General features: G+C 28.5%; 1 protein-coding gene across 3 annotated transcripts in view; it reads left to right on the top strand.

Moving 5' to 3' along the window:
- Positions 1-23,077, top strand: part of LOC123298012 (septin-7) — a 62,003-nt gene that overhangs the window by 38,558 nt on the left and 368 nt on the right. For 2 of the 3 annotated variants that reach the window (XM_044879877.1, XM_044879875.1), the window contains exons 3-10: positions 15,711-15,864; positions 16,363-16,506; positions 16,869-17,085; positions 17,259-17,731; positions 18,115-18,310; positions 18,584-18,749; positions 20,337-20,430; positions 20,692-20,897. In XM_044879877.1, the coding sequence (XP_044735812.1) occupies positions 15,711-15,864; positions 16,363-16,506; positions 16,869-17,085; positions 17,259-17,731; positions 18,115-18,310; positions 18,584-18,749; positions 20,337-20,430; positions 20,692-20,897 (1,650 nt within the window). Of the gene's footprint in view, positions 1-15,710; positions 15,865-16,362; positions 16,507-16,868; positions 17,086-17,258; positions 17,732-18,114; positions 18,311-18,583; positions 18,750-18,955; positions 18,998-20,336; positions 20,431-20,691; positions 20,898-23,077 lie in introns of all 3 variants that reach the window. The other variant, XM_044879874.1, reaches the window with a different exon arrangement.

The following is a 23,077-nucleotide window of genomic DNA, read 5'->3' as shown; positions in this document are numbered from 1 at the left end:
AACCTGTCACTATGAATGATGAAACACTACTGACCTTATGAATAATTTTGAATGGAGACGCCCAAGAAAATGCGGGAAATTAACACGCATTTAAATTAATGAAATTATTTTAAATAAGTCGTAACATGACATGTAGAGAAAAAATAAAAATTTTACTTACCAGGGTTCCGAACCCAAGACCTCTGTAAAACAAGTCGGACTCTCACTATTTTTGAATGAATTATTAATATTGTAAGTGAAATTATTACTTTTGAATTTTCAAATGGAAATTCATAAAATTTAATCATTTAGTAATTAAAAAAGAAATTTCAAAAACAAAACAAAGAAACGAAAATGAAATTTGACGTTTGGAAGCATAAAATTTAATTATTTAGTTATTTAGCAATATAAGTTATAAGACAGTGTTGCCGTTTTTTAACTTCGCGCCAGATATTTTTTAATAATTCAAAAGAAAAACGTTTTCAAATCATTTTAGTGCGGTTGTAATATTAATATGATTTAGTTTCATATGATTTATTTTCCATAGATTTTCGCTTTCTCTGGCCTCGTTCGCGATCCTAGCTATTGAATATAAAACTGTCTTTGAGACGGACTTCAATGAGCTAATATACTTGTTCGTAAAGATTAAAACACGCCGTTTAAAACTGTTGTAAAATTAGAGAGTAAAAAATGTCAAATCTTAAAGATTGTCACTTGTCTCTCATTTAAAAAAACTAATTTATTAAACTGTATTTTCCAACAAAAAATTATATCCATTATTATATTTGTGAGTATTTTTATTAACAATTTATCTCAAACGTCGGAGAGGGACGGTGCATTATTAAATCCCTGCCCCGCGAAAAAACTGAAGGTTGTCAACTGATCTGTGTTTACGATTGTATTGAAAATCAATTGTTTTTGTGAATACTTTCTTAACAATTATAAATAGATATGGGAAAGTAAAACAACCATAATTTATCAATCATAAATATGAAGAGAACTAGATTTATTTTTTATAAAACCATAAAATACTAATCAAGTTCTTGGTATTCACACCGTGCGTGAGTTTTATTGTAGGCGCATCCATGGCAACAATACACTACTTTAATTATAGAATTGTATGGATTGCATTTATTACTTACAATGAAAATTTAATATTATTGTCTTACAAATTTAAATAAATAATTATGATAATTTACATTTGAAAAATAATATTTGTGCAATTTGATTTCTTATTTTCACAATTTTTAATGCATTAAGATTAATTAAATTAGTGTTTTTCAATAATTTTAATTTGACATTTTCTGTAACATTAACATGTAAAGAATTGCAAATTAGTCATAACAGCGTCCTTTATCGCCAAAATTTTTCGCTGGAAGCGCTGGCATTGATTTTATTGTCCCTACCATGACTACGCATACAACGAATACGTATAGATGTAGTTTCACCTTAAGACCAAGCATGAAGTATTATTGTGTTTATTAATTGTTATAAATATGTTTTTTTATAAATATGTTTTTCACCCAAATGCCTATTTACACGTTTACTCTTAGACAACTACTTACATAACAGAGTGCTGATCTGGTAAACCAGAGATTCTTGGTGCAGCTCCGAATCTGCATTTTTAATCGTACAATAACTTGATAATGGCGATCCTTCTATCCATTGTTTTAAATAAATAGGGAATATTCATGTATTTTTTATATATTTTTAATTCATTGCTTACACCGTTATAACAAAGTAAAAAATATAAATACTGCTTAAAAATGTTGTAATTAAGTGTAAAAAAATATTTAAAATATAGTATAATTTTGAGATATTTAAACGCAGTTTTTTGGCGCTCTCTGTTGATGGCGTATAAGTACGTGTTCTGTCAATTGGTGACAGTTAAATGTATAATTTACACTTTAAAAAAATAAATTTCTAGTAAGAATTTACACTCGTTATCATTAAGTTTTCTAATTAAAAGCCATAGAATAATATAACTCAATGTGATACCATACAAAATGTAAGTAATTAATACCATACAGTATGTCAACAAATTTGACAAGCCAGTACTATGATGTCACATCCGTTTAAAAATTTGAATTTCCCGTTTTAGAAATTTTTAAGTAATTAAAAAGATATTAATTACTAAAATAATGGTTTAGTTGAAATGTCCAGCCAATAAAGTTACGGAAGAAAAATATTTGAACCAAATTTAAATTTCATGAATATTCCCTATTCCACCCTAAAATACAATGAGTGGCATTTTTTGTGGGAAAATAACAATCCTTTAATAAATAAAGTACTCTTTATTATCTATATTTGCTAATAATTTTAATACCAGGAACAAAAACATATAACAAGCAAAGACAACTGACAATAACGAAATTTTCTTAATCTTTAGTACCGTCATTTTTTCCCCTCTAATCTTACTACAGCTTTACACGGCGTGATTTGGTGTCTGCGAAAGAATCTAAGAATCTATTTGCTTATTGGAGTCCGTCTCAAAGGTAGTTTTTTATTTTCAACGCCTAGGATCGTGTGATCAGATAGACGCTCCTACTTATAATGCAGATAGGTTTTAATTATTTAATTTTCCTAAACAAATTAAATACCGTGTAAATTACGGAATTTGTTAACCCGTTACCGTGTAAATTTAATTTCATACTTACCATCTCTTTCTTATGTATGAATATGTTCTAAATAAAAGTTAATTAATGAATTAAATAATTCGCCATTAATTTAACAAAACCAACCACACTGATCATCTAACTGCGTGAGTGCACATTTTGTTCTTTTTGACTTCCATCGTAAAAGTGATGGTGATGTTGTGAAATTGTGTTAAAATTAGTTTGAAAAGAAAATTGTAAAAATTTTTTTAATATGTATGTGTTTTCATGAAATCTTTGTTTTTAATTGAATTCTTTTAAGGACGTTTAAATTTATAGATTTGAGCTGTTATATTGAAGTGTTTCTAAAAGTATACTTTATTATGTAACAAGAGTAATTTTCTTAACATTAATTTGGAAAACTTAGTCATAAGCTAAAAGCACGAAAATTATTTTCCTATAAAGAAAATTATAATAAGTGACACTCGTTTTTCCATAAAATACATAAAAAGTGATGAAATGAATTTGTGTGAAAGACTATGTTATATATCGGCTTAAATGGCCGAGCCGTCTAAGGCGTTTGTCTTTGTCTGTTTGTCCATTTAGACTTAGGTTGCGGGCTCGAATCCAGGCAGCGGCAGTGTGAACAATTTATAATTAATGGGAGTGCAGAATTGATCACATTGTCGTCGCTTGGATAAGAACGAAGTAACCGACTCCACCCACATCAAAATGTAATTGTAAATATGTTTGTAATTAAACAAATAAAGATTAACAAATAATGATGTGGATGGCCTCTGTTATAGTCGTATATGTCAGACAAACGGAGGTTAAACCCCATTATTATTATATATATCAAAAATTTTGCTCTTAATTTTCGACTAATTTTCCCAAGCTCAAACAGAATCTACAAGTCTCAAATATTTTCATACACTAATTTTTTTGGGAACGTTCGTAAGTAGTGTATCGGAATACAAAAAGTTTTCACACAATTCTGTTATGTCTTCTGTTCCTTCGTTTACAATGAAAACGTAAATATATAATGGGCTGAAATTTTAATAGCATATTGTCCCAAAAAGTAACGAAAGCGAAAAATTTCACTATACATATACAAGTATACAGGATATTTAAGCAACTACTATGTTAATATGGCTGAGTTTTTAATGTTTTTATAGAGCATTTTTGATTAATATACGTTTTTTTTTTCTATAGAAGTGATGAGGAATTATATTTTACACATGAAAAATATTATTTTTTTTTACTCATACGTTTCTACTTCAATAATAATAATTATAAGTTCATAGTTTTTTAACGAAGGTCTGTTTACACGATAACGTGTACAATGTTCGATGAAATAAATTGAAAAGGCCAATGAACGTAAAACTTCATCAAATTCCATCCATTTTATCAAGAGTGATATTGCAATGGAATTTTCATAGGTTATTTCTTACATCTAAATAAAGATAATCTCGGTGAAAAACTTGGAAAATGGATTTTTTAAGCAAATCGACTTTTTTTATTTTCTTATTTTTCTTGGTTTCATTTGATTTTTTCGAAAATTTTTTCACAAAATAAACAGCATAATGAATCTCTCGATGACACTTTTTGGCTTACCATTCAGTTTTTGAACTGGTTTATCATCAACTGAATCAGTCGATCCACATAATTTACCCAAGGAAAGTTTCACTTACGGTCACTTACTAGCGTCAGTTCATATTTTCTCGCACAGTCTCTGTCTTTTCGAAGCAGGGTTCTACGGTCTGAGGTATCGAGTCTTACAATATTTGTGTACAAGTTAAATTTACAAAATTTAAGAAACTCACGATAAATTTTTTGAAACGTATTTAAGAACACTCGCCATTAAATTACTATTTCCTTAGAGCCTTCTCCAAAATGATCGGATTTTGAAGATCATCGCCTATTTTTTATTTGTTTCGGATACCTTTCAAGCTAAAGAAAAAAAATCCACATTGGTTCATCCGGTTAGACACAGACAGAAAGACACACAAAGCGGTCAAACTTATAACACCTCTTCTTTGATTCGGAAATTAAAAAATCTTCCATATGTTCAATATAAAGAAAAGTACACTTCGAACCACAATCTCTGCTTCCATGATCATCGATCTACTATGCTCTTCTGCGTCTTCAATCTTGTATAATGACTTCTTAACGTGAAAATATATAGAACACTATTTGCACGTTAACGTGCAAATAACAACCACTAAAACTGCAAAAAAAATACTGCTTTAAAAACTATTCACTATTTGAAACATAAGTGGAGAAAGAGTCTGTAGTTAATAGTACTTCCTTATGATGTAATTGTAGTTACTATTTTCCGGAGTTTAATAATAGTAATAGTAGAACACCATAAGTATCTTAATAATTACTATATTGTTGTTAAGTAATTTATATAATTAATTGTAATATAATAATAAAAAGAGTTTAATTAATTACTAATTAATTTTAATGTGCTAAATTAATTTTATTAAATTTTTCTTATAAATTGTAGTTTTTAAAAAAAAGGTGTTACACAAATATTTTTCATTGTTTCTTAAAGGTAATAATTAATTAATTATAAGATTAACAATTATTTATTTTTATTTACTTTTAAAACACAAAATTCTCATGCCTGTGTTTTTCTCTTTCAAAATCTTCATTTGACATAAAACTAGCGTTTTTCATTCTTCGAAATACTTTTTATGGGTGCTTTTCTATGTAAAATTCATTTTTGGATCACTTTCTATTGGCGCTTTTCTATGTATAATGTAAAATTTCCTATGTACTCGATTAACTCATGTACTCTTCAGAATGGTAATTAATTACGAGTAGAGAAAAAAAGAACCAAATCTATGAAATCAGACTGTTAATCGATGTTAATCGATCGACGGTTAATTTTCTTAAGATTAATTTGGAAAACTTATAGTCATGAGGTAAAAGTATGACAAATATTTTTCTGTAAAGAAAATTAAATTATAACAAAGTGGCATTTGTTTTTCCATAAAATACATTTAAAGGGATAAATTTCGATTTTCGCCCCAATTTCCTAGATCAATTTTTTGTATTTTATAAATACGTATTTAGACTACCAAATAGTCATCATCAGTAAAAATTAGCTAGTCGTGATTACTCTTATTATGAACATTTCTCTTTGCTAATTTGGTGGCGGACTGCACACCAAAGAACTACTGATGATGACTACTTGGTAGTCGAAATACGTATTTATAAAATATCAAAAACTTATCTACGAAATTGGGGCGAAAATCGAAATTTATTTCGATATATCCTAAAGTTCTCATTTATTATCTTCGATAATATTTATATTTAAAGTGATGAAATGAATGGCATTTGTGTGTTATTTCTTCTACAAGTGATTTTCTCTAAATCTTTAGGTATCAATATTTCAAAAACATGGTATATATTGAAAAATTTTACTCCTAATTCTCCCTAAAGTTCTAACAAAATTCACCCTCAAAATTTGAAAAAGAGTATATTATATCCAAAATCTTCAATGCAAAATCTCGAAAAACGTGGAATTCGATAAAGTGAAACAAATTCTGTTTTTTTGTTATTATTGCCCTGTAAATTTACATATAAATTATAAGCAAACACTTGACGGATAATTAAATTTATTATTATATGAATATTTAATTGCACATTTCGCCCACTGATCACGCTGCAATTAATTTACTTGTATGTATGAGGAGTAAATTAAAATCTATTAATTACTATAAAAATAATCAAATAATTAACATTTGCTTGTTATGATTTACTACTAAATGATCATAAAAATTAAAAAATTTAATGATGATATTCATTAGTCAACAATATTAAAACATGTGTTAATGACATTAAATTAATTACTAAACTGTTTTCAATACATATCCTCTTAGTTTTATTTTATTATTATTTTAATACCTATATAATTCCATACCTGCTCATTTATTTATCTACCTTAGTAGTGATTATATATCTATAATAAATACTGTATCTCATTATAACCAACACATTGTGATCAACGATTATACATACAATAGGGGATTAATTAAGGAAACACGTATATTATATGGGAAATTGTTGTATCTAGGATCACAATTTAAAGTCATTTTTGAATGTATACTTGTTTAGGCGAAGTTATACTTATTTATGAAGTTAGATAAAAAAAATGTCAGTTTGTAAAGTTTGTCTTCACATACTTGTGGACAAAGAGACAGAGCCGAACTTTGTATTTTTCATTGTATTCCTTCACTCTGTTTTATGAAATGTCAAAACAAAAAAGATAATTTTTAAATTTTCTTTTTTCACTCCTTAGACAAGATCTAGTCATCCGCCCACTTCAATTTTCACTTCTTAGGTGACGTAAACTATACTCCACCCTTGCAAAAAGGGTTTTATCCGCCATTACCGAAGAAGGTTCCCCCACTCCCTTTACGTAATTACAACTACATGGGAAAAACTACATATCACGAAACTCGGCTCTAACTCTTAGCCCATTACTGTCTCATAAAATGTAATATATTCCAAGAATATGAAAAGTGATATAAGGGGTATTGTGTCCCCAAGGTACAACACTTTACGCTATGTGCTTCGTAGCACGTGACTATCGATTCATCACGCATAAAATTATCTATCATATTATTTAAAAAAAAAAAACCTTAATCGCATTATTTTCTTTAATTTAAATATTATAGTGTAGGAGCAGACAGGTAACTAATGCAAAATGCCTGAGAATTCCAGGAACATCGATCAAGCATTTGAAAATACAAATATGTATTTGATTAGAGCTTTATTTACATTAAATAGGTCAATTTAATAATAATCCAGTCCTTCATAACAGATTTATATAATATATATGTTACAGTCAAAACTATTAACCGGTCAAAAGTACTTTTGACTAAAATAATAATGAAAACTCAAAAGTACTATTATAGAAATATTATATTTTTATCCTCTAGCCGATAATACGGTCGTTCCGACCACATTAAGTCCGAAGAGATTGAATTTTGGGCTTGAATTTTTGCGGCGCTATTGTTATAACAACACTCTAGCAAGCTACAAAAGTTGATTTTCCCGGAATAAAAAGCGATCGGGAAAACTGTACTTATGACTAGGGAATCAAGCAAAATATTATACAACCCACGGTCAGACGGTTGAATGTTCTGACTTATATAGCATGATATGCTACACTAAGCTAAACAAGATCAAAGAGTTCAAAACACTGGGACGTATTTCATTAACACCATTATTTTTGTAACATTTAACAAATAAACATTATTCCCTATGGATGATACATTAAGGCCCTCCAAAGTTTATTATAATCATTATTTAGATTACAGAAGTTTGTTTGGTTAAATATTATAAATTTTTTTTATATTTGTTTTATTTATAAAAAAAACTTCTAATAATAATATTAAACAGAAGTTGGTTTAGAAAAGTGTACACTGTCGGCCAAAAGTTTGAACACATTTTTGTTAAAAAAAAGGAAATACTGACTCAATTTTCATAGTGAATTCATAGTTATTAGCCATTGTGTTTTATTTTAGAGCAGAATAATTAAACTCCACTTTTGCAGATTAAATAAAGAAATACAGGGTATACCATTTCCCAAAAATTGCAAATTAGGTTTTGTAGTTTTGTGATGAAATTTATAAGGATTTTTTTTATCAACAGAACCCTAAAAACTATGATCGTCAAGCAATTCCGTGATTCTTTAAAAATTTAGGCGATAAAAATAAATAACTACAATTCACACTACAATTTTAACCATAAATCACTTCTAACTTTTGATCGTCAGTGTACGTCAAAAAACCATTGAGAAGAGATAAGTTCAAGTAAACTTTGAACATAACATGTGTTGTTATCACCGGAAATTCCTCTCAAATGTTTAATTCATAATGTTTCTTACACTAAAAATAAAGTATATTTATTTTTATGCATTGTTTCTCCCACGAGAGAAAGCAATAATAATGTATTTCTCTTAATTTCTTTGTTAATTAGTGGTGCATTGAGAAACTTTGATTTAAAAATTGATCCCTTCAAATATCTCAATTCGTGCGAATATTTCGACATAATATCAAGGATATGAGCCTTGTTTTTTATTTTTTTATTAGCAATTTGAAGCTTCGATTTCAATCGGAAAGATTTTATTCGTTCTGTTGACTAAAAAAAGATAGAGGAAGTTGTTCCTTATAACAAATTAAATACATATTTCTAATTTAAAGTGTCCTTACTTTTCCCAGTTAAGGGAATAGATCTGGTGGATAAATCACTTCCGATGGAGTCGGAAACTCAAAGCATCTTCAAACCAATTGCTCAAGGTAGATTTACTACTAATAAGCATAGTAAAATAGCCTTACCTAGTATAAAAAGATTTAAATAATTCAATTGCTGAATCAAGTGAATCAGTACAACACTACTTTGAATTTGTCACTGATGTATGTTACTGGAGTGAAATATTTTGTTAATTAAGGTGAACTCATTTGCAATTCATGAATATTAATTAACTAATATTATTTTATGATGAGTATTTAAAATGAATCAGGTTTTTCCTTGGTTTCCAAGAAACTAAAGATTAGTAGGTATATTCTAAGAATATAAATTAAATCAATACATCGATCAGACATCAATTTTCATTCACCAAAGACAGTTTCAAGTAGCGTTTTGATTGCAGGAAATTTTTTTGTATATATTTTTGTACGATACATTTTCCCGTCTTAGACGAGAAAAGTAATTTTCCCGTATCGGTTCACCACATTGGATTATAGGATCGTAGGAATTCTATGGTTGCTGATCCAGCCGATATGCTTTTCCTACTAAATACACAAATTACTATTTTCGCTTAATTTTTATGGATTTTTCGGTCAAACATTTCGGGAAATAAAGGGCTAGGATCACTTTACTCATATTAATCTACGTTTTTGCCAACTTGCTGACACATTTGGTACGGAATTTATATAAACAATCATTTCTATTGCAAAAACTATTAATAGCTAAATAGTACTTTCATTGTATGATTTTTTATATCTTTGTTGAATGAATCATTCATCTATTGAACACATTTGGTTTATTTTAGGGTTCCGTAACATCGTTAACAAACGAAAGTTCGACCTGATTTTTCTATATCAACGTAACTAGAATTATCATCATTTCTATGTAAAAATTATGCGCATATCCAACTTGTAATTTAGGAGGGTGATTTCTAAGATATTTTACATTTTTACAAGCTTTTATTTAGTTTCACCAGCCCCATTGTCAGTTCAAATTTGATATTGAGCACCTCAAGCTTTTACAAATTGGCATGTATGAGTGACTCCTAAGATTATTTTCTACTTTTTAGTACAATAAAAGCTTGTTCCTATAAAGTATTTTTTATTTAAAAGTTTTTTAAAGAAGAAATATATTTTTTTGAAAATTCTATAATAAATTTTGTGGAATGTATGTCATACGTTTTAATCTATTATACCTAAAAACTATTATACTTTGGTAAAATGATTATTTAGTCATTAAAAATTACTTTGTGACTAATTTAAAAAATTTAAAATGTTAGTAATTACCTTCAAGATAATAAACCTAAACCAAAATTATATTACTATTTAAAGTTTTTTTTTTGTGCGTGGTAATTAATAAATAATTGTTATTGATTATTGCGTTGTAATCGATAATAATTGTTGTTGATTAAAGAAAATATACATTTGTTTATGTTTTAAATTTTTTTGTGGATAGTTTTTTTTATAAAACTAAAATTTCATTCTGATAAAAATTAACAAATATTTATTTATATTTAACATAAAAATTATTGAAGAATGATTCATTTAAGATAACGATTAATTAGTTGTAAAATTTAACTTTGAATTATAATATTTTTTATGTTAGTTTAAGGTAGTACCTACACGAAACTGATATTCCAAGAATTTCTCAAAACTCAGAATATAAAATATTTAATTCATAATACACTTGCTGTTAAAATTAGAAGATGATTTACCATGCCATACATGAGATATTAGCAATTAAAAGTGACGCAATTTGTACGTGTACATGGGAGAAGTGTATAAAAATACACAAATTTACAAATATTATATTTATTTACCAATGAATGACGTCCACCATCTCTATGAAAAACTAATATAATGTAGAATACTATATTTAGAAAATATATAAAAAAAAATAAAAATTATTTACCATATAGTTTCGATAAAAAACTTAAATAAATAACTCGTTTTAGCGATAATTTTTGTGGAAAGCATATAAAAACTAATGGTAAAGGTATATATCAAAGTATGTGTGTGTATACGTATAGAATATATAATAGTGAGTAACTACAGTCTTGTGAAAATAATATATGGTATATGTATAATAGTCATAGCACAGTCAATGCACTGAATGATAGTATTAGTCCAAAACTTTTTGACTGGACGGTAGTCCGTATCTCAAAAACTATTCGACCAGTCATCAAATACACCCGATTTTTGTACTTTTTGAGTCGAAATTACCTTATATACTGAGTTTTATCGAAATAGACAACAAAAATTTCTCGATTTTTTGCAATTTTTTTAAAGGATAAATACTTAATTTGAAAAAATCGGGAAAAACGCAACAAAAAAAATTTGTTTTGGAATTTGATAAAACTCGGTGGATGGGGTAATTTTAATCCGACCTATTCGACCAGTCGTCAAATGCATCCGATTTTTTTACTTTTAAGTATATCTTTATAAATAATATCTCATGTGTTATTCTGATATATGAGCTATATTGCTGTACAGTTGCATTCAAATGCATTCGCCAGTTTTTGCGTGAAAGCGTAACAAACAAACAAACATTCTTACTTTTACATTTATAATATATAAGGATGAATGGGTATGATAGTTCTTAATTATTTACGAATTTATATAACTGTAATTTCCCAACGGGAATTTCATAACTAATATTATTTCACTGATAAAATCATTTAATTGAATAAAAACAATTATACAAAAATCATAAATAATGTATAAACGCAGATAATATATATGATGAATTGTTGCACACTATAAATACACGTAAATACTTAATTTGAAAATAATCAGTGCTTCACGCGTGTACTCAACAGTATAAAAATATTTTTAAATGATGTACAACAAATATTTGATAATGCAACGACCTTACTGAAATAAATACGACTATAAAAATAATATGTCTACAAGGTCTTTTCGAACTTTAACAAAAAAAAAAATCGTTAAAATATGTGAAAGATGTTATTTGCTTCTCTTTTTATTAATACTTGATGGAATTTATACCAAAATACAATTTTCAATAATACGTCCTTCAAAAAATATGTGCTTAATAAATTGTGCGATGTTTGGCTCAAAATTTTTCTATTAATTAAGTTGGTATCACGCATTAGTAGTCTGTATCCACAAACAGAGATATATCTAATGATTTCGTTACGTGCTAAATGTTGCTCGTCCCTTGGATTGGCACTGATACAACTCACTACACAGTGCCATTTTCCTTCCAGGTCAGCAATATTAAGTATTTCTAATCTGTGTCTATCAGCTCAGGCTGTTTCTAGTATCAAGTTTCGATCAGCAATATAAATGTAAAATACAATACATAAGTACGTTTAATCGCCCAAGCCTCAATTTAACCCATTTATTGAGTATAAGCTTTTCACTGTCTCTGCATGCCATTATCTCTGCAACTGACAGAGCGGTGCCTCTTTCTTTTTGAGATATATATATAATTCAAATAGACCTTGACCCGCCACACACGTTAAGGTATACCTATCAAGCAAACTGGAAAAGTATACTTGTGTAGGCTAGAGAACACAAATGCTATAATATACCGGATTTTAGGTCTACACGCCTGCGCATATAGAAATAATTAAATTTCGATTTTTCTCCGACCACCTGTGCAGCTTGCTACGCCTTTATAGTTTGGGCTGCAACGGCTGGCACACACGCTCCAGTTTACCCGCACTGTCCGTAAACTGTCAAAATTCCTTTGGCGTCGCTGACTCATTGAAATCACGTGTGTAATTGAGAAAGAGTCATATTTACAGCTACTTGTGTTTACCACGAAGCGAAAAAATGATTAATAGATTTTCTGTACGATGTCTTTTCGGGATCCAAAAGGCATCAAATTAATCTTTTCCCATATTTTGGAATCCCTAGTTATCTTGTTTAGACTATGATTCATGAAATAAATTCCATGTGACCGCAATGGAGACTTCTCATTTGTAGTCAACGAGCAGAGAAACGCATTTCAATGGTTTTTAATTTAAACTCAAGAAAAAAACGTTTTCTTAGGATCATCTTTCAATCGTGTATTTTCCTAGAAAGAAAATTACAACAAACGGCACTCGTTATTCCTAAACTGAAATCACTGATAGAAAAACTTTTAAACAATCTCTAATAAAAAAATTCGCAACCTCGCCAAATCAGTTAAATTGAATAGAATAATATTTTTCAATTCTATTTATTAAAATAAATTATCACTAATAAAATTCAAAATATTACTAAGATAATTTTGTCAATGTTGCCAAATCGTTTTGGAAAATATAGAAAAGAATTGCATGATTAACAAACAAATGAAATAAATCTTATAATAATAATAATACAAAATAGAATTTTTAATATAAATTTTTTTGTTTAATAAAAATGCTTCAAGGTTTTACTTTATAACAATTATTAAATTTATTGTTAAAAGACTTATTACAATTAATTAATTAACTGCATAGATGATGACGTATTATTATAATAATATAATTACTTATTATGAAGATAACTAGAATATTTATTACTTTTAAAATATAAAAATCGAATTTTAATACTCATACGACCTCTATGCACTGTGTATCATGAAAAAGGTTCGTTCACTGATCAAAACGTTTTTCCTAGATAGTAGATTCCAAAAAGACAAGTTTTAAGGTTTTTTTCTTAAGAAAAATTTATTTTAGATATTTTTTCCCATTTTCGAATATGATAGACATAGATGAAGTGATCTGTGTCTGTTTGACATATAAGGTCAAATCTGGCTTAGTAATATTAACCTAAGGCTTGTAGGGATAAACTTACATACATTTTTTGAATTATTTCTAAAAAGTCGAAAATGTGGACATAATGCGACAATACTGAGCAAGGCCATTAAAGTTCTGGACCCGGAATATTTGCTTTTTGTCGTATTCTAATAAGAAGATAAATCAAAACCAAATGTAAAAATCTACTCCAACATTCAAGAAAACTGCATTTCCGTAGTCCGACTTTGAAAGTTTTCCCGGAAAGTGTCGGACTTTGTTGTTGGATGTCAGATGCCACAGAATTTGATTTTCACATTTGTTTTTCATTTAACTTCTTATTAGAACAAGAAAAAAATGTAGATATTCAGGAATATAATAGCTGGCACCCGAATTAAAAGGTTTACGGCCTCAGAACCTAAAAAGTTGTTCCATTATTTAATCGGCCAGTGATTTTAGGGACGTTTATTAAATATTATGTTATTACTTGTATATGGAGGTCGTTACAAATAATAATAGTAAAGCTAAATTCCTTTGCAAAAGGATAAAAAAGAGAGAAAAGATATGACTGTACCGTGAATAAATTTTTATTTACCGAATAAAATAATTATTATAATTATATTAAAAAAATTTTCAAATTTTATTACACTTTTTTAATGGTAATATGCAATGGAAAATATGAAATATTGTTTGGAAATTTTTTTATGGAATGTAAATTAAGTTATTTAAATAATGGAAATTTGATAAACAAGTATTTTAATTATTTTAAGATTTTCACTTGATAATTGTATTAAAAAAAAACAATGGATTTTTAAATGAAATATTATGCAATTGACCATAACTAACCAATCCAAATGGCAGAAATTTAATATATTTAAGCGATAAAAATTCTGATAAAAAATCTACCTTAAAAATTGAAATAAAAAACTCAATAAAAATTTAAATAAAAACTTTATTTGAAACCAGGCATTCCACAACCTTTTCTGAACTTCGAACGTGTTTTGCATAATCAAAAATGTTAACCTAAATATTCTTTAAATTTTTTCCTCCCCAATATAAGACGAAAAGTATGAACAAAGTTTTTCGATATCTGGAGTAATTTTCAAAATATCGAAAATTGAAAATTTTGTTTAATTATTTAGCATTCAATATTTCGAAAACCAAGGCAGATATCGAAAAATTTTATTCTTATTTTTCGTCTACATTCATGAAGTTATAACAAAATTCATCATCAAAGTTGCAAGTAAGGTACAAATAATTTCAACCTTAAATCTAAAATTGCCTTGGTGCTCGCACTACCTTAAGATCCTGAAAGCTAAACTTGCTACAGTGTTTGCACTATACTAAAGTATTTTTAACACTAATGCCTTCCGCTTGTATTTGCTTGTAAATAAGTCCTTTAAAAGGAATATCTTTTTTTTAAATATAAAAGTCCTGAAGGAGTTTAAAATTTATTAGATATCTTAAAATCAAAAGCTGCTTTGATTTTAATTTATTAAGATTATAATAATTCATTCTTGTTTATCCTATGTGCAAAAATCTGCAATTGTCTTTGTCGACTCATCACGATCGCAGTCGTAGCCAATTCATTAAAATTAATAATCACAAAATATGTTTTTAATTGATGAAATAAATCAATTAATAATTGATTTTAATTGGCTGCGGTTGACTATTCATTTTAAATGGATTCAACTATAAACTTTTAAAACTATTCATGAGAATACCATTTTTTTTTAGTTTTTATTTTGTTTAAAAGTGTAAAAGAATGTCTGTTACAGATGTTTTTATAAAGATTGTTTGTATGTGATTGAAGCCAAAATGTTCGATACCGATTAAACTTTATTCGAGTATCGGTTGTTGATGTTGTATTAGAACGATTAAATCACAATCGCATAGCGCGCGTATTGCTATTAATATATGAGTTAATTGTTAAAATTGATTTTCTTGTTTTTATTAAATTGTAATTTTGTGGCTTTTTGAAGCGAAAAAAATATTTTACATTGATTAAACTTATTTCAGTATCGATTATAAATCATAATCGTAAAAGTCCATTGTTAAAATTAATTTTCTGTTTCCAATAATTGTAATTTTGTGTCTTTCTATTCCGATAAATTTTGATTAATGATAAATTTTTTTTTTTTTTATTTTAGGCTGGCAAGTTTAGATCGATTGGCTCTCCGACAGAGATTAATTGATCAAAATAGTACTGGTACACCACCCAATCAAAACATGTCGAATGGAAATCAGACAAATGGAAATGACACCGTTATTAATTCCACAAATAATTCAACAACTACCTCTTCGGTAAGTGTAACCTTCTAGTTAACTTACTTTTTTTTGATTTACAAGTCCTTCAGAAATTGTGAGAATTTCTTTCATCACGAGATAAAGGTGTAAGCAATAAAAATTAATAATAAATATAAATACGATTGAAGGCAAAGGAAACGAGATATTCTCAAAAAACTAATTTTTGCCACTTTTGACCTGGAATATCTAAGAACGCTGACATGTGACCATATATGGCTTTTGAGACTACATTTGTTCTATCAAAATAAAGATTTGTACTAATATCCAGCTTATTCCGTTAGACTCCGAGGTGAAATTCTAAGAAAATTGGACTGTTTAATTTTTTTCTTGAGTTCTTGGTTACCAAATTTGTTTTAACTTTCTTACTCCACTCCGTTTTCGTTCCAAGACAACCTTAATTAGAAATAACTAATTGTTTCTTTTACCAATTAATCTTCACCTCTATTCTACCAATAAACGTGTTATTTGCTATAAATGGTATTTTTTTAATTGTAGATTCAAAGTAAACGAGAATTATTCTTCAAATCAGAATCATCACCATCAAGTAATTTTACAAATTCAACAGCAGCACCAACCACCAATACAACAACTGATGTTAAAAATTCAATTATGAAGAAAACCGCAACCATTGATAATGTTGTAAGTTAATTTTGTTTTCTTTTTCTTTTAATATAATCAATATTTATTCAAATCAAGTGCATTTTTAATTAACCGCAATTTTATTTTTATACTATTTTGATAGTGAACTTATGCGGTTTTCTTTTTCTGTAAAAAATCGTATTGGTATTTTCTATCTGAAGTTAACTTGTATGCTCAAATTTTGAAAATTTTAAAGTAATTTTAAGCTATAAGTCTCAGATCTCATGTTCATCGAAGCCGAGTGTGCCAAGCATGACATCTGAGACATTCATTACTTGCTCCGGAAAGCTACTCTATAGACAGAATTTTATCAAAATTACGTTTAAATTTCAAGAACATAATAATAACTAATTTTTGTATAGGACACAAATAAATTATCACGAGTATCGATAAAAAATGAAACACCGCCAGAACCACCAGCAAAACCACCCCAAGAACAAATAAAACTTGCTCAAGAAGGTACTAAAGAACGACCTAAACAAAAAGAAATTGATGGCTATGTTGGTTTTGCAAATTTACCAAATCAAGTGTACAGAAAAGCTGTTAAACGAGGATTTGAATTTACATTAATGGTTGTAGGTAAGTAAAATTCATGAGTTTTGTTGGTCCACCTCGTATATTTTTATAATATTTGCCACAGCCAAAAAATTTTTTTTAAGTATCTACGATATTTTTCTCAAGTATCTTCGGGCGGAATTAAATTTTTTTATGTAAAATGACAAAAATTATTAATCTGTTATTTAATTTATTAGGTGAATCCGGCTTAGGAAAATCAACACTGATCAATTCAATGTTCTTAACGGATATTTATCAATCAGAACCAGGTGCAGAATTTCCAGGTCCATCACAACGAATAAAAAAGACCGTAAATGTTGAAACTAGTCGTGTATTATTAAAGGAAAATGGTGTAAATTTAACATTAACGGTTGTGGATACACCAGGATTTGGTGATGCCGTCGATAATAGTAATTGTTGGGTACCAATTATTGAATTTATTGAAAATAAATATGAAGAATATTTAAATTGTGAATCGCGTGTGACCCGTAAACAAATCAAAGATACACGAGTACATTGTTGTTTATATTTTATACAGCCATCTGGTCATGGTCTTAAACCATTAGATATAGAGTTTATGCAACGTTTATGTGATAAAGTGAATATTGTGCCAGTTATTGCCAAAGCGGATACAATGACCACCGATGAATGTCAACTATTTAAAAAACAAGTGAGTTCTTTATAATTTACTTATTTCAGAAACTAGCTATCATTTTTAACCCGGCCATCTTAGTCAAAAAAGAGATCAAACTTGGAATCTATTGAATAAAAATTGAGGTCATAATTGAATAAAAAAATGTAAAACTACATACTTGGAAGAACGAAATGACCCTCCTCTGTTGAGTCAGGCAAAATGATGTTTGGATTTTTTATTCAATTTTATTCTTGTTTGAAAATTGCCCCAATTGGACATTCATCAGGTCCTCATCAATTCATCCAGACCCTTCTGAAAGAGAAGTCTCTGTTAACAAAAATTATCTTCAAGACAAAAGTTGTTAAATATCTTTAAAATTGAAATTATATCCAGGAGTTAATTTTTTTCAATATTTTTAGATACTAAACGAAATATCACAACATAAAATAAAAATATACGATTTTCCTGAAGTTTTGGATGATCAAGAAGAAGAAGGTAAAATGAATCGTTTATTACGAAGTAAAGTGCCATTCGCCGTTGTAGGTTCGAATGCTGTTATTGAAGTAGATGGTAAAAAACTACGAGGACGTAAATATCCGTGGGGTATCGCAGAAGGTAAACATAAATATCTTAAATCAATTTTATTAATATAGTTTTTTGACACATAACCAGCTTTTGACGACTAGATAACTATTTCTCGTAATTCAGCCGAAAATATCTCAAAAATATCGGCTTTCGAATTGGATTTCGCGTGATATGTTACAAAAGACTCGAACAATCGCAATATGATCCCAATTTTTGTAGTTTTTATTTCAAAATGAACAAAACCACAAAATATAAGAAATATATTAATTCTAATTAATTTTATTTTCTGTTTTCCCATTTTAGTTGAAAATTTAGAACACTGTGATTTTATTGCATTGCGTAATATGGTAATACGAACACATTTACAAGATTTAAAAGATGTTACCAATAATGTACATTATGAAAATTATCGATGTAGAAAATTAGCGGGTCTTGGTGCTGATGGAAAACCAATCCATTTATCGAATAAGTAAGTAATATTTTCATTTCAATTTACATTATCAAGAAAAATCAATTCAAAATAAAAATTTACACAATACATATCCAATTATTTGATATCTGATTGGAGAACAAATAATTTTTACTCAATTTCACATAAACGTAAAATTGTAATTTGTATTTAAACGTTTGTGGACCTTAGTAGAACGTTTTAGTAAATGACATATTCATTCTTAGTTTATGCTCTCAAGGAGTAATCAGCAGTTTTATGAGTTTTTGGTAAGTGCTTTGGTAATTTATTGTTGTAAATGTTTAAAACGTAAGAAAAAAGCTAAAACGTAAGCCATATGCAGGAAATAAATAACGTTCTACTAAGGTATGTTGTATGTTTATTTAATTTTTTTTTGGAATCAATTTCATTTTATAATTACGTTATTTTTTCTTCAGTATGGCTTCGTGTTATGTCACATTTTTTTCGCAGTTATTTTTGTGTGTATACTTTTGGTTTTTATTTGTAATATTTTTAGATTTAATTTCGATGAACAATAGTAGTTGTTTGTCCACGACTTTGCCGCGTATAGACATAGTAGGAGTTGATAACATTAAAGTTTAATTTTTTGTTTTGTTTTTTAGTTTATTGAAGAGGCACTAGCTTTTATTATTATTTAGAAATCAGTCCCTTGGACTGAAAGCCTTTTTTCAATCTGTTTATAAGCGTTTTTTTTTTAATCAAAAAACTATTTAGTTTATTAATTATTTGCTCATTTACCGTAAGCTGCCCCTGATAATTATTTTATCCTCTTTTAATGCTTAAGCCCACATCATAGAAATGGGATGATTTATACCGACTGATCTTAGTTAGAGAGGAAAGTAGGCTGTGGGGTTTACTCTGAAAATTCAAATTTAAGGCTGTCATTCCGGCTGCTGGATCAGTGTGGTATGTATCAAGCGGAAGTGGTGGTTGGAATGTTCAGCGACATTATTATCCTCACCGACTGCCAAGTAGCGCTAAAATACTTAAGCTCTAGGTCTGCCTAACATCAAAGATATTACAGGATTGCCTCATGTCCTTAAATGAGCTGACGGAACAAATGAAAGTAACCTGATATGGATACAGGGACACAAGGATATTCCAGGGAATACGGCTGGGCCTACAAGTGCATCACGATTATTGCTCGAGATGTCACAGTGGAGGAAACAATCATCTTTTTCCGCTCTTACCATGAGGAGGTGGACTCATCTGAGTCAGCCTTTCTTTGACGTCCTTTACGATCTAAATTCCGATGACGCCAAAACACTCTTGTTTCTTAAACAGCTTCAAATGGTTTGTGGAAGTATGAGACGAGCCAACCCTCTTTTCGGTATCACAACGGACCCCATAGTCTAAATGTGTCTTACCATTTAGACTTAGGACAGCCACTCTTAAAAAGTATCTTTAAAAATGCGTCACTTATTTAATGGGATAGTGTAGAAAAATTAGTAATCATAAAATAATTTATAGAAATCACATTAGAAAATTTTTTTAAACACTTTAGTGGTTCATTTTGTTGAGCGGTGTTGTGCTTATAAAATTACTTCGGATATGTTAGTTAATAAAAATTTATTAATTTTTCAATAGGAATCCACTCGCACAAATGGAAGAAGAAAAGAAGGAACATGATCTTAAAATGAAGAAAATGGAATTAGAAATGGAACAAGTATTCGAGATGAAGGTAAAGATTTTAAATTATAGTTAGCTCAGTAATATCATCGAAAAGAAGAGTTTAGATTTGTGTTAATTTGAATTCTAGCTTAATTTTAATGAAAAGTGCGTGATTCTATCGGAAAACTGGTGTTAATCTCATAGACTTAGATGAAGTGTTCCGGTGATGTTAACATTTCGCTGGACTCTGATTTAGCACAAATCTCGATGATATGACTGACTTACGTTTTTTTAGTAAATAATTTATTAATTCAATTTTTATTTTAAAAAGGTAAAAGAGAAAAAACAAAAATTAAAAGATTCAGAAAATGAATTAACCAGAAGAAATGAACAAACCAAAAAACAATTGGAACAACAAGCAAAAGATTTAGAAGAGAAACGAAGGCAATTTGAATTAGAGAAATCATCCTGGGAACGTGAAAATAATGTATCGTTGGAGGAACTACGTCGAAAATCATTAGAAGCCAACAGTAAAGAGTGGGTCAAATATAGACGTTGATAATTTTTTTTGTGACTTTTATTTTTGCTTTTTTTTTTAATATGACTTTATTTTTATTAATTTTTAATAAAATTAATTTTACTAACTTTATTTTTTGCTATTTATTTAAAAATGGAATGCTCTTATTTATTAATTTTGCATAATCAGCGTTAACAAAAATAATGCTTTGGTTTTTTTAATTTTATTTTTATTTGGTTTGGTACAAAGGTAATCAAAAATTTCTTTATTTTGAAAGGTTTTCTTCAAATTTCATGTTCACTCTTTTGTTTTTAATGCATAATTGGCAGATTTTTTTGTTCCCAATTTTGTAGATAATTTTTTTTTAAATATTTTTTTTATAATTTTAAAATTAAAAACAAAATGGATGGAGTGTGTTTGTAACAATTCTGTTGTATATGTTGCCTGTTCACACGAATTTCGATCTTTGAGCTAATTCATTTTCATTCAAGTTAATCGAAAAAACAACCAGACATTCTTTGCTAATAATAGGATTTAATTCTTTTTTTGCACAATTTTTCTATATAATTTTCTTTTTCTTGAAATGTTCTAATCATTTTTCCCAAGTTGTACAAAATATAAGGGGCACATATAATTAATTGGTTCAAAAATTAGAGATAGTAACATGATTGATTCAAGATACACGTTGTCGTTTGAATACATTTTTATTTTAAAAGCAATGTAAAGATATCTCGTAAAACATAATTGGCTTCAAAAGCAGTCCGAAACCTGCATGGAAGTCATTGTTTTATAAGTTTATCAAGTTAGCTAAATCGTAGAAAAATACAGGGTGCACCGTCTTTTATGTCGATTTGTAAACATTGAATAACTTTGACATTTGTCAACCAATTGAGTTGGGCAGACAAAGGACCGAATTGATGTTATTCAATGTTGACATACCGACATAAAAGATGGCGCACCTGTTATAATTATTAAGAATTTGAAATAATGTTTTTTTTTGTGTATCGTTAATGTTTCACGTTGTGTTTAACAATTACAATGAAGTTCGTTTATGATGATAATGAAAAAAATGAAAATAGCCGAATCAAAAAATATAAATCGAAAACGTAATCGTAAAAATATGAGTCTCAATTCGTCGGAATTAAATAAAGCACTTCTTCAATCCTCTAATGTTCATCTGACTTATTCTAAAGAATATCACAGTCTGGCAATTTTAAATTGGTGGGAAAAATTCTGTAATAAGGCTTCTAAAAATTGATTGATTGATGCTTCCCCCGTGAGGTTATAGACAAAAACTGCTTTTCCCTGATATCTGCGCCTTAAATTTATGGTTCTTCTATAGTTGTAAGCTTGCTTATGCTTTTCACGGTGAAAAACCATGGCTTCATATTAAATTCTCATACTGAAATTTTCCTGCGAGTAATTTGTGCTCCGCATATGATATCAACATTTTTTTAAAGGAAGATTGACTTTTCCTCTCTTTCTTATTTGCGAACATTACGATCATTCTAATCGATTGAAAGTGTAAGACATTAAGCTTTTCTCGGAGAAGTGTTGAACATAAGTAGGGTTCCGTTCTTATTTACACCTGTTTTGTGTTTTTCTTCCGTTCTTATGGAAAAATCAATAGATGAATTAATCCACGAAAAAATTGTAACGGAAAATTATATTTGAAATTAGCAATGCTTTTATGGAGTTGTTTTTAGCGTCGCAAGAGGAGCAACAATCAAAAGATATTAATTAAAGCAGGGACTATATTGGTTAAAAACAACTGATTCTGTCGATTGCGTTATGGAATTGCTCTAACTCTTAGAATTTACTTGAGCAATTTTGTTTTTATTCAAGAACGTTTTTCATTCCCTCGTCGCATAAAGAAAATGGCCAAAACACGCCAGTGTTTTGTTATAAAGTTTACAATTCTTGGGAAAACGCAAATTATATGAGATTTTGAAAGACTCGGTGAACAAATTTTTGTTAGATTTTCCTCGTAGAAAAATCTATAAGTTTATTTTGATGTACTGAATTTTTTTGTTCGCGTGGAGAAAATGTTGTATTGTCTTATCGTGTGTGAACTAAGCTTTACTTTGAATTATTCCTCAACTAGGTTTGATTCGTAATCAAGGATTAATATCCATCATTATAAACGAATTTTACTGTAAAATTATTTCTCTAAAAAATAAGTTACTGTTTTGATTTTTGA

This window comes from Chrysoperla carnea, chromosome 4, assembly GCF_905475395.1.
Source record: "Chrysoperla carnea chromosome 4, inChrCarn1.1, whole genome shotgun sequence".
Taxonomy (NCBI): domain Eukaryota; kingdom Metazoa; phylum Arthropoda; class Insecta; order Neuroptera; family Chrysopidae; genus Chrysoperla; species Chrysoperla carnea.
The sequence above is the reverse complement of the archived record's forward strand: the minus strand, read 5'-3'. Positions and strand labels throughout refer to the sequence as shown.